The 12,288-nt window shown below is 33.3% G+C and overlaps 1 protein-coding gene across 5 annotated transcripts in view; it reads left to right on the top strand.

Annotated features, from left to right (window-relative positions):
- The window catches only part of LOC110124514 (UDP-glucuronosyltransferase 2B17-like), a 72,692-nt gene that overhangs the window by 45,702 nt on the left and 14,702 nt on the right, over positions 1-12,288 (top strand). For all 5 annotated transcript variants that reach the window (XM_070458328.1, XM_070458331.1, XM_070458329.1 and 2 more), the window contains 2 exons: positions 2,526-2,674; positions 4,879-5,010. In XM_070458328.1, the coding sequence (XP_070314429.1) occupies positions 2,526-2,674; positions 4,879-5,010 (281 nt within the window). The remainder of the gene's footprint in view (positions 1-2,525; positions 2,675-4,878; positions 5,011-12,288) is intronic.

Here is a 12,288-nt window from a genome sequence, read left to right on the forward strand (position 1 = left end):
AGGCTGCCTTCTTCTTTTGTTGATCATTTTTCTTTTTTTCTGTGCAGTGTGCAGTAACTTCTAGTTGTGAGCAGTTCCACTTGTTCATTTATAATTTTGTTGCTTATACTTTAGGTGTCATATTTATTTTTTTATTTTTTTAGGTGTCATATTTAAATTCACTGCCATGATGAATGTCAAGAATTATTTCCCATTGTTTTCTTTGAGGAATTTTATGGTTTTAGGTCTTATATTTAAGCCTGATCCATTTTAATATAATTTTGTAGTGGAGTAAGTTCATTGAATATTTTTGGCTCCCTTGTGAAATCTAATTGACTAAATATGCATGAGTTTATCTTTGGGCTTTTGCTTCTCTTCCAACAGACCTGGTGACTGTTTTTAAACCTATATATTGTTTTGATTACTATGGCTTTATAATATTCTTTAAAATTAAAGTGTGTGATGCCTTACAGCTTTGTTTTTCTTTCTCAGGAATGATTTGTCCACTTGGAATTTTTTCATTTTCATATGAACTTTTATTATTTTCCTTGTTACTAATTTTAACAGATGTATCTCTAATACCCTATCATTACTAAAAATTGCATTTATTACTAAAAATGTCAAGAAATTATAGCTATAATCTCTTATTTTATATAGTCACTTCCTTTTTTGAGTATATAATCAATATTTCCTCTGAGAAATATTTCAGCATCTCACAAACAACATGAGTGCTTCTAATGAACTCTGCTGCCTGGCAATATGCAATATGTTAAAAAAAAAAAAGTCATATGACCTAATCAAGGTTGACATGTTGTACTGAAACTTCTTCTGGGCATTTTGTGACAGAAACAGGTGCTTATATCTCTAGACATGGCCCTATAAGATGTGGGCAGAAACCATCACACATCCATGTTGAGAGTTCAAGCTACAAAAGGCAACACTAAGAAAAAAATAACTTAAAATCTCATCTAGGTTACATTTTCTGATCATGGATTAAGCCTTGATTGATCTATGACTTGGTTGAACTTGTTTGTTTACTTCTGGTCCCAGCAGTCTGACACTCAGTTTAGGAACATCTTTATGAGTGAAGTCTTAGTGATAGGGTATTACTCTGTCCCTGATTCTTCCATAGTTATTAGCAACTTAGAATATTTTTTGGTGGAATATATCAATAATCTGAGAAGAAGAGTAAAAACTTGATAAATAGAAGAAACATATTTCTTTTATTCTCATAAATGTTAAAATTTTCTAATATATAGATATAATTTAGCTATTCAGAATTTAAAATCTTCATTATGTTATGTATTGCAAGAATGTTTTTCAAATTTTAAAAATATAACACATAATTTATAAAATTATTCTTTAAAACATGTCATAGATATGTTCAAATAATTGATGAGAGAAAAAACAAGAAAGCCAGCATTCATTACAAAAAATTAAGAAGCTATTTATAAATCTTATAAAAAGGGGATAAAGGAATTTTAGAATAAAAGCCTAGGTTAGACAAAACAATGGTCAAAAAATATCCTATAGAGCTATAAAATTGAAATTTGGGAGATGGTATTTTCTACTAGACAGAAATATTCCCAGTTAACATTTAACTTCAATGTATTTTAGCTCAAAAGTAAATTAAAAAAAAAATGATAAAGTAAAACCTATGTACATTTTCCTAAAGATATGTGCTGAGTATGAAACTGGATATTGTTGTTACCAGAATAAAACCTCTCATTTACTGAGATTTGCCTTGATCTCTTATGCAGCTGCATCTTCCTAGGAGTTCAAATCCCTTATATTTTCTAATCAGAACTTTAGCACACTTAGAACATCAAGGAGAATATTCAAAAAGTCAGGTGGTGAGAAACCAGATAGCTATGGTTTCCTCCAATCAGTGACATGGAGCACATATTTCAAAAAGACACCAAAAGCTGGGTAAGCTTTGTTATAAAATAGAAACTATTTCACCACCAGATTATTTTGCAGTGCAATATCTTCACCAATGAGGAAAAAATCTTGTAAAATAAGAACTTTCATTAATGATAGCAAAGGAGGCAGTCACTTTAAGAATTGTATTAAAAGCACTCAGGGCGTAATTAGTTGTAATAGCACACTTGGAAACAGTAGAAAAGAGATGGGTAAAGCACAAGTTGTTTTTCAACATAATCAGAGACTTTTGGAACAATGAGGATGAGATGAATTGGAATTCCAGAAAAGAAGGTGTGACTCTACCACAGAAGGCTGAGGATTGCTGCCTGTTTCTTGTACTTAGTAGAAGCACATGAGTGGGTTTAAGCTTAGCTCAAGATGAAAGACTCCATTGACAGAGAGAAAGCAACAGGCTTTTGGTTTTATTCCATACTTAAATCTGTGCTTACTTTTTCATATTTTGACTATGTGTATTCTTCAGGGTAAAAGGCCAATTGATTTAACATGGATTGCATAGGCTCAGTATTGGTCTTTAAGAATTTACTTAGAAAATTAGGTGAAGATATATCTCTCTTTTAACATATCAGATTCCTTTCCCTCTATTATCCTTCATTTTTATTCAGGAAAACCTACCACAATATGTGAGATAATGGGGAAAGCTGATATGTGGTTGTTTCGAAGTTACTGGGATTTTGAATTTCCTCAACCTTACTTACCTAATACTGAGTTTGTTGGAGGACTGCACTGCAAGCCTGCAAAACCCCTACCTAAGGTAATTAAATGTGCTTATTATTTTCCTACATGAATGAAGTGTGAAGTGTTAGTCACTCAGTTGTATCTGACTCTTTGCGACCCCATGAACTGTAACCCACCAGGGTCTTCTGTCCGTGGAATTTTCCAGGCAAGAATACTGGAGTGGAATTGCCATTCCCTTCTCCAGCTATGAGTATTTATCTCTTAAAATGATTTCTGGTTTATGGTTAACAATATTTGATCCCCAAACAGAGAAAACAGACATAGAATTCAATGGTCATTATTTTCTTAGACTATACACCACAGTAAGAAGGTGAGTAGCCTTTATTTTGGATTATGCATTACTATCTGATTGAAGCAGTCCTCAATATTTTCTTTTCTTGTTCAAAGACTATTCATTACACATGAAAATGTATTATATAAAATATTTCCTAGCATCTTATGAATACTACGCTTTTTTTTTTCTTCCTAAGTCGCTTAAGTCATGTCTAACTCTGTGCGACCCCATAGACAGCAGCCCACCAGGCTCCTCTGTCCCTGGGATTCTCCAGGCAAGAATACTGGAGTGGGTTGCCAGTTCCTTCTCCAATGAATGCATGCATGCTAAGTCACTTCAGTCGTGTCTGACTCTGTGCAACCCTATGGACAGCAGCCCACCAACCTCCCCTGTCCAAGGGATTCTCTAGGCAAGAATACTGGAATGGATTGCCATTTCCTTCTCCAATACTATGCTATAATTGAACATAAAGATAACATTATATCTTAAGTCAAATCATCTGTAAACGTAGTGTAATGGCTAATTTTATCTGTTAACCTGCCTGGCTAGGTACCCAGCTACTTAGACAAACATTTTTCTAGAAGTTACTGAGAAGCTCTTTTTAGATGAAATCAACTTTTGAGTATGTGGACCTTAAGTAAACAAATGACTCTTCATTATGTGGGTAAGCCTCATCCAATTAGTTGAAGATGTGATAAGAACAAAAGATTGAATTCTACCTGTAGGCCGCCTTCAGACGTAAACTACAGCAGTGGCCCTTCTCTGAGTCTCCAGCCTAATGTGCTGTTCTGCAGGTTAAACTTGCCTGCCAGCTTCCATAACCATGTGAGAAACCCCTTAATATAAATTTCTTCCCTGTCTTTCCATTTCAAACCTCACACATTTTTTTCTTATCTTATTTAATTGGCTTAGTTTTGCTAGCATTTCAACACAGGATGAAAAGACTTATTTTTATTTTAGTATGATTGAGTATACTGTTTTTATTTTTAATTCAAAATTATATATTTCTAGTATATTCCTATAATCCTCAGAGTGTGCTTTATAGGTATTTTGACATTACTTGTCTAGTCAGATGTTACATGGCTACCTCATTCCTAATCATGTATGTGGAAACTTATATGAAAAAAATATATATATAATCAAAATAAAAGAAAATAGAAATTTAGAAAACATAGAAAAGTAAATATACCAAAATCGTATCATTGTATTGACTGTGATTCATCAGAAAAGTGAAAGATAATCTTAGCATCTAAGGCTAAATATACAGCACATCACCTGAACTATTTAACTTAAAGGTAGAAATTTGCTCTGCCAGCTACTGCTGTGTAGACTTGTACAAATTACTTAACCTTACTGAGATAGATTTCCCATCTGTAAATGTATACATATCTCATAAAATCACCATATATCTAAGTTAAATGATACATGTAAAGAGCTCAGCAAATGGCAAAAGATAACAGGCAGTCAATAATTTGTAAACACAAACGCACAAGCACAAAGACACACACATACCTCAAATATGCTTTAATAAATGAGCCTTTAGTAGCAATAATTTTAATTCACCCAATAAGGATTTCAGGTCATCTATTATACACTGGGACTTCCCTGGTGGCTCAGAGGTTAAAGCGTCTGCCTGCAATGTGGGAGACCTGGGTTCGATCCCTGGGTTGGGAAGATCCCCTGGAGAAGGAAATGGCAACACACTCCAGTATTCTTGCCTGGAGAATCCCATGGATGGAGGAGCCTGGTGGGCTACATTAGTCCATGGGGTTGTAAAGAGTCGGACACGACTGAGAGACTTCACTTTCTTTCTTCCTACTATACAATGAAATGGTTAACATAATGAAAATACATAATTTTTCTAATAATTCAGACACATTGAAAAAAGGGTGTGACATCTATTATAACTGTAAATTTTTATATTTCAAAGACTGTTTTCTTCACAGGAGCTCGAAGAGTTTGTTCAAAGCTCTGGAAAAGATGGAGTCGTGGTGTTTACTCTGGGGTCAATGATCAAAAACCTCTCAGAAGAAAAGTCTAATATGATCGCATCAGCCCTTGCCCAGATTCCACAGAAGGTCAGATAATATTTATTTCAGGGATATTATTTTAAAATCCATGATCACCGTAAAGTATACTTGCAAAATGCAGGAAAGGCAATTGATAGTGTTAGTCTCAACTTAAGTGAGCTCTAAAGAAAAAGTACAAATGATAAAAGGGGGCATTTAATTGCTATCTTGCTTTAAACCTAGCATTATTAACAGAAAATCCTATTGCAGTATTTTCTTTAAATAATGAACTAAAATTAATCATATGCTACTGTTAAAGCATCAGTCAGCTTTGAGCCTAGGTTTTAAGTCATTCATGTAATTTAACATGTTTTGCTGTTCTTATATATATATATTTTGAATCTGAAGCATATAAACAAGTTACAAATAACATGACAGAGAATAAAGGAAAAGATATTCAAAATAATAGGTTTGATTCACAGCATGTCTTGGGACTATATTTTCTTATAACTAATGATTTTGAACATTGTCTTAATTAAACCTGGAAATAAGAGCATATATTCTAATATTAAACCTAAATAATGTTTCTTCTAATAACCCTAAATAATAAAAATAACCCTAAATGAAATCCTAAATAATGATTCTTACCTTAACAGTTAAAGCTTTAATAATCCAGTAAAAGATTTAGGGGTATACTTTATAATGTTCCAGCAAACTAATTTTTTATTGACATCACTCTAGGTTATAACTGAGTGACACATTTTCCCTAGCTTTAGATAAAATAAACTATTAAAGCAATTGTGTTTCAAATAATTATGACAATTCTTATATTTATATTCAAATTACTTTCAAAAATTGCTTTGTAGAAGTAATACCCATTAAACATTTAATCTAAAAAAAATTCATAAAATTATTGCACTTTTAATTGCATTAAAATACAATGCTTAGGTGTGGCATCAAAGAAGGGCTAGAGGCACCAAGAACTCTCTCTCCAAAACTATGATGAATAAGAGTGGCAAGAGGGAACATCCTTTTCGTGTTTCTGGTCTTAGAAGAAATGCTTTGTTTTTCATCATTGAGAATGTTTGCTACACGTTAGTCATATATGGCCTTTATTTTGTTGAGGTAACTTTCCTCTAGGCACACTTTCTACAGAGGTTTTTTTTTTTTTTTTAATCATAAATGTATGTTGAATTTTGTCAAAGGATTTTCCTGGATCAATTGAGATGATCATATGGCTTTACTACTGCATTTGTTAATGTGTTTCCCTGATAGCTCAGTTAGTAAAGAAACCAACTGCAATGCAGGAGACCCCAGTTCTGTTACTGGGTCAGGAAGATCCGCTGGAGAAGGGATAGGCTACCCACTCCAGTATTCTTAGGCTTCCTTTGTGGCTCAGCTGGTAAAGAATCCAGTTGCAATGCAAGAGACCTGGGTTCTATCCTGGGGTTGGGAGGATCCCCTGGAGAAGGGAAAGGCTAACCACTCCAGAATTCTGTCCTGGAGAATTCCATGAACTGTAGAGTCCATGGAGTTGCAAAGAGTCAGACACGACTGAGAGACTTTCACTTGGCTAATGTTGTGTATCACATCGATTGATTTGTGTATATTGGACAATCCTTGCATCTGTGGAATAAATCCCACTTGACTATAGTGTACAATCCTTTTTATGTATTCTTGGGTTCAGATTGCTAGTGTTTTGTTGAAGATTTTAGCACCTATCTTAATCAGTGATATTGGCCTGTAATATTCTATTTTTGTGATATCTTTGTCTGATGTTGGTATCAGGGTTATGGTCATCTCATATAATGAACTTCAGAATATTCTTTTCTCTGCAATTTTTGGAAAGGTTTCAGAAATATAGATGTTAATTCTTTAAATTTTGATAGAATTTGCCTGTGAAGTCACCAGGTTCTGGACTTTTGTTTGTTGGAGGATTTTTAATCACAGTTTCAATTTCAATACTTGTGATTGGTTTGTTTATATTTTCTATTTTTTTTTTCCTGATTCAGTCTTGGGAGATTGTATTCTAAGACTCTGTCCATTTCTTCCATGTCATGCAATTGTCTTTTATTGATGAACAGTTGTTTTTAGTACTCTTTTAGTTTCTTTTGTATTTCTGTATTGTGCATTGTAACTTCTTTCTCATTTCTCATTTTATTGATTTGAGCCTTCTCCCTTTTTTGTTTGATGAGTTTGGCTAAAGTTTTGCTAATTGTACTTATTTTCTCAAAGAACCTGATATTAGTTTCATTGAAATTTGCTACTATTTTCTTTGTCTCTGTTTCACTTATTACTGCTTTGATCATTATGACTTCCTTCTGCTAACTTTGGTTTTGCTTATTTTTCTTTCTCTAGTTTCTTCAGGTTAAGGTTAGGATATTTACTTGAGATTTTTCTTATTTTCTGAGGTAAGATTGTATTCCTAAAACTTCCCTTCTTAGAACTGTTTTTACTGTGTCCTATATGTTTGTGATATTGTATATTTGCTGTCATTAATCCTTAGATTTTTAAAAATTTCCTCAGTGACCCACTGTTTGTTTAGTAACATACTATTTAGCCTTCATGTGTTTGTGTTTTCTTACATTCGCCCCCCCCCAACTGAATTTTAATCTCTTAGCTTTGTGATCAGAAAAAATGCTTGATACAATTTTAATTATCTTAAATTTACTAAAACTTGCTTGGGACCCAAGATGTGATTTATCTTGGAGAATGTTCTGTGTCCACTTGAGGAGAAACTGTATTCTGCTGCTTTCAGATAGAATGTCCTATAAATATCAATGAAGTCTATTTGATCTAATGTATTATTTAACGCTTGTGTTTCCTTATTGATTTTCTGTCTGGATGATCCGCCCATTGGTGTAAGTGCCCCGCTATTATTGTATTACTGTTGAATTCTCTTTTTATAAAAAGCTGTTAGCACTTGTCTCCTATGTTGGGTGCATATACATTTACAACTACTATTACTTCTTCTTACACTTATCCATTGATTATTATGCAGTGCCCTTTATTTTCTATTGTAACAGTCCTTGAAGTAAAGTCTCTTTTGTGTAATACAAGTATCACTACTTCAATTTTCTTTCACTTTCCGTTTGCATGGAATATCTTTTTCCATCTCCTCACTTTCAGTCAGTATGTGTCCCTAGGTCTAAAGTAAGTCTCTTGTAGACAGCATATATATGAATGTGGTTTTCTTTATCAATTGTCAGTTTATGTCTTTTGGTTAGAGCTTTTAATCTATTTATATTTAAGGTGATTATCAATGTGTATATTCCTGTTGCCATTTTCTTAATTGTTTGGGGTTTGTTTCCATAGGTCTTTTTCTCCCTTCTTTTATCCCCCCTCTTCTCTTGTGGTTGAATGACTGTCTTTTGTGTTGTGCTTGGATTGCTTTTTCTTTTTTATATGTGTATCTATTGTAGATTTTGCTTTGCATTTCCCATTAGGTTTTGATACAGCATATATATATATATATATATATATATATATATATAGTTGTTTTAAGTTGCTCATCTTTTAATTTCAAAAATACATTTCCAATATCTGTAATCTCCACTTGTCACCATTGCTGGTTTTGACATCATATTTGTGTGTGGATGTTACCCTGTCTTTACTGTATGTTTGCCTTTTGTATGCTTAGTCACTCAGTTGTGTCCAACTCTTTGCGAACCCATGGACTGTAGCCCACCAGGCTCCTCTGTCCATAGGGATTCTCCAGGCAAGAAGAAAACAATAAAGAGAATAAAATGAAGTAGGAAGTAAGTAAAATACTGAAAAAGGGGAAAAATTAAAGAACAAAAAAAAAAATTTGGAGCTAAAAAATTACAATAACTGAAATGAAAAATTCATATCATGGGTTCCAGATCAGACATGACTATGCAGAAGTATCAGCAAACTTGAAGAAAGGATAATCAAAACTATCAAAGTGGAGGAACAGAAAGAAAAATAAATGTAGAAAAATGAACCCTAAGGCACTTGTGGGACACTTCCTTTTAAATAATCATAGAGAATGTAGGACTCCTCAAAAAAGAGAAATGGACAGAAAGGATATTAAAGAAATAATTGCATGAAATATTCCAGATTTAATGAGATACTTCATGAATATGCAAGTTTAAGAAGCTTAGAGAACTTCAAGTAGGATAAAATAAAAAAGATCTATAGAAAGACATATTAAACTCAAGCTGTTGAAAGCCAAAGACAATGAAAAATTACTGAAAGGAGCTGCTGCTGCTAAGTTACTTCAGTCGTGTCCGATTCTGTGCAACCCCTTAGATGGCAGCCCACCAGGCTCTGCCTTCCCTGGGATTCTCCAGACAAGAATACTGGAGACTGAAAGGAGCTAGACAGAAGTAATTCATCACATAAAAGATATCTTCACTAAGATGATCAGCAAATTTCTCATCAGAAATTCTGAAAGCCAGAAGGCAGTAGATTGATAAATTCTAAGTGCTGAAAGAAAAAAAAAAACATTAATTGAAAATTTCATCAGACAAAATTTCCTTCAAAGACGAGGTACAAATTAAGACGTTAACAGAAAAACAAAAGCTGAGGTACATCATTACCATTAGACTTTGCCTATAAAAAAAAGTACAAAAGGGACTCTTTTTGGATGAAATGAAAAGCTGCTAGATATTAAAGCAAACCACATGAAGACATAAATGGTTTCAGTAAAGGTAAGATCAAAAGTAATTTTAAAAGCTGATCTCATTCTAAATTTGGTTGTAACTCCAATTTATTTTATTTTCTCAATTAAAATAAAATACATAAAGCAATTATAATTTATGCAATTAGGAACACTGATTAAATATGTAATTTATGACATCAATTACAGAAAAAGTTGAATGGAGATATTAAAGAGCAGAGTTTTTGTATGCTTTGATGTTAATAAATACATCAAAGAATAAATCCCAAGAAAAATTAGAAATATGTTTTAAATAAATGAAAACACAAGAGATTGAAGCAAGAGATTCAGAGGAAGAAGGGATCAGAGGGAACTTTATACCTGTCTGTGCCTACGTTTAAAATGAAGAAAGATCTAAAATCAATAATCTAATATTATACCTTAAAGAAATATAAAATGAAGGCAAACTACACCCAGAGCTTGTAGAAGGAAACAAATAATGAAGATTAGAGCAGAGATTAAAAGAAGATAAAAAAATAGAAAATCAGTAAACCCAAAAGCTAGTTGATTGAAAACATCAGCAATATTATCAAAATATTAGCTAAACTTGCAAAAAGAAAAAAAAAAAAGAATAGATGCAAATAAAGTCAGAAATGAACCTACAGAGATTACTAATGGTGTTATAAATATAAAAAGGATTACAGGAAACTAGGATAGAAGTGTAGCCAAAACAGCAGAGTAGGAAGATGCTAAGTTCACTTCTTCCCTCGGGCACACCAAAAGAGCAAAAATTTATAGAGCAACTATTAATGAGAAGAACCAGAAGACTAGCAGAAAAGATCTTGATGCCCACATACAAAGGAAGAAAATTGGACTCTCACCTTATAATATATACAAAAAAATCAACTCAAAATCTATCAGGGACTTAAACTTTGAAGTAAAAATATAACATTTTTACAAGAAAATCCTGAGAGAAAACTTCATCACAGTGGATTTTGCTATGATTTCATAGGTAAGACAACAAAAGCAAAAGCAGAAAGAATATATATAAATTAGACTTCTTCAAATGAAGACCCTTGTGCATCAAAACATACTATCAAGAAAGTGAGATAAAATGTACAGATTGTGAGAAAATCTTTTCAAATTATGTATCTGGTAAGGAATCAATGTGTACAATATGTAAAAAAACTGCTACAGCTCAACAACAACAACAACAACAACAACAACAAAACCTAATTGAAAAATGGAAAAGTACTTGAATAGATTTCTTCATGGAATATACAAATGGTCAAAAAATATATGAAAAGAAGCTCAAGATCATTCATCATTATGGAAATGAAAATCAGAAGCATGTAAAATTAACACTTCATTTAATAGGATATCTATTATCAGAAAAAGAAGGGAAAAAAGGAAAATAATATGTTGGTGAGAATGTAGAGAACTAGGAATTGGTAGACTGCTACTAGGAGCAAAAATGATGCATCTGCTGTGAAAAACATTTTTATGGTTTCTTGGAAAGTTAAACATAGGATCATATGAACTAGACATTCTGTCTTGGCTATATATTGAAAGAAATTGAAATCAGTGATTAAAACACATATTTGTACATTAATAGGCATAGTAACTTAATGACTCAGATAATCATGATGTTGTGATCACTCATTTAGAGCCAGATATCTTGGAGCACAAAGTCAAGTGACCCTTAAGAAACATCACTATGAACAAAGCTAATGCAGGTGATGGAATTCCAGCTGACCTATTTCTAATCCTAAAATATGATACTGTTAAAGTGCTGCACTCAATATGCCAGCAAACGTGGTAAACTCATCACTGGGCACAAGAATGGAAAAGGTCAGTTTTCATTCCAATCCCAAAGAAAAGCAATGCCAAAGAAGCTACCACACAATTGCACTCATTTCACATGATAGCAAAGTCATGCTCAAAATCTCCAAGATAGGCTTAAACAGTATATGAACCAAGAAGTTCCAGATGTTCAAGCTGGATTTAGAAAAGGAAGAGGACCCAGAGATCAAAGTGACAACATCCATTGGACCCTAGAAAAAGCAAAAGAATTCCAGAAAAACATCTACTTCTGCTTTATTGACTATGCTAAAACCTTTGTGTGGATTACAACAAACTTGGAAAACTCTTCAAGAGATGAGAATACCAGACCACTTTATCTGCCTCCTGCAAAACCTGTATGCAAGTCAAGAAGCAACTGTTAGAACCAGACCTGGACCAATGGACTGATTCAAAATTGGGAAAGGAGTATGTCAAGGCTGTATATTGTCACCCTGCTTATTTAAATTATACACAGAGTACATCATGTGAAACACTGGGCTGGAAGAAGCACAAGATGGAATCAAGACTGCTGGAGAAATATCATTAACCTCAGATATGCAGATGACAACACTTTTATGGCAGAGGGCAAAGAGCCTCTTGATGAAGGTGAAAGAGGAGAGTGAAAAAACTGGCTTAAAACTCAACATTCAAAAAACTAAGGTCATGGCATCCAGTCCCATTGCTTCATGGCAAACAGATTGGGAAAAGATGGAAACAGTGACAGACTTTATTTTCTTGGGCTCCAAAATCACTGCTGATCTTGACTGCAGCCATGAAGTTAAAAGATTCCTGCTTCTTGGAGGAAAAGCTATAACAAATGAAGACAGCATATTAAAAAGAAGAGACATTACTTTGCCAACAAAAGTCCCTATAGTCAAAACTAT

This window comes from Odocoileus virginianus, chromosome 29 (genome assembly GCF_023699985.2).
Source record: "Odocoileus virginianus isolate 20LAN1187 ecotype Illinois chromosome 29, Ovbor_1.2, whole genome shotgun sequence".
Lineage (NCBI taxonomy): Eukaryota > Metazoa > Chordata > Mammalia > Artiodactyla > Cervidae > Odocoileus > Odocoileus virginianus.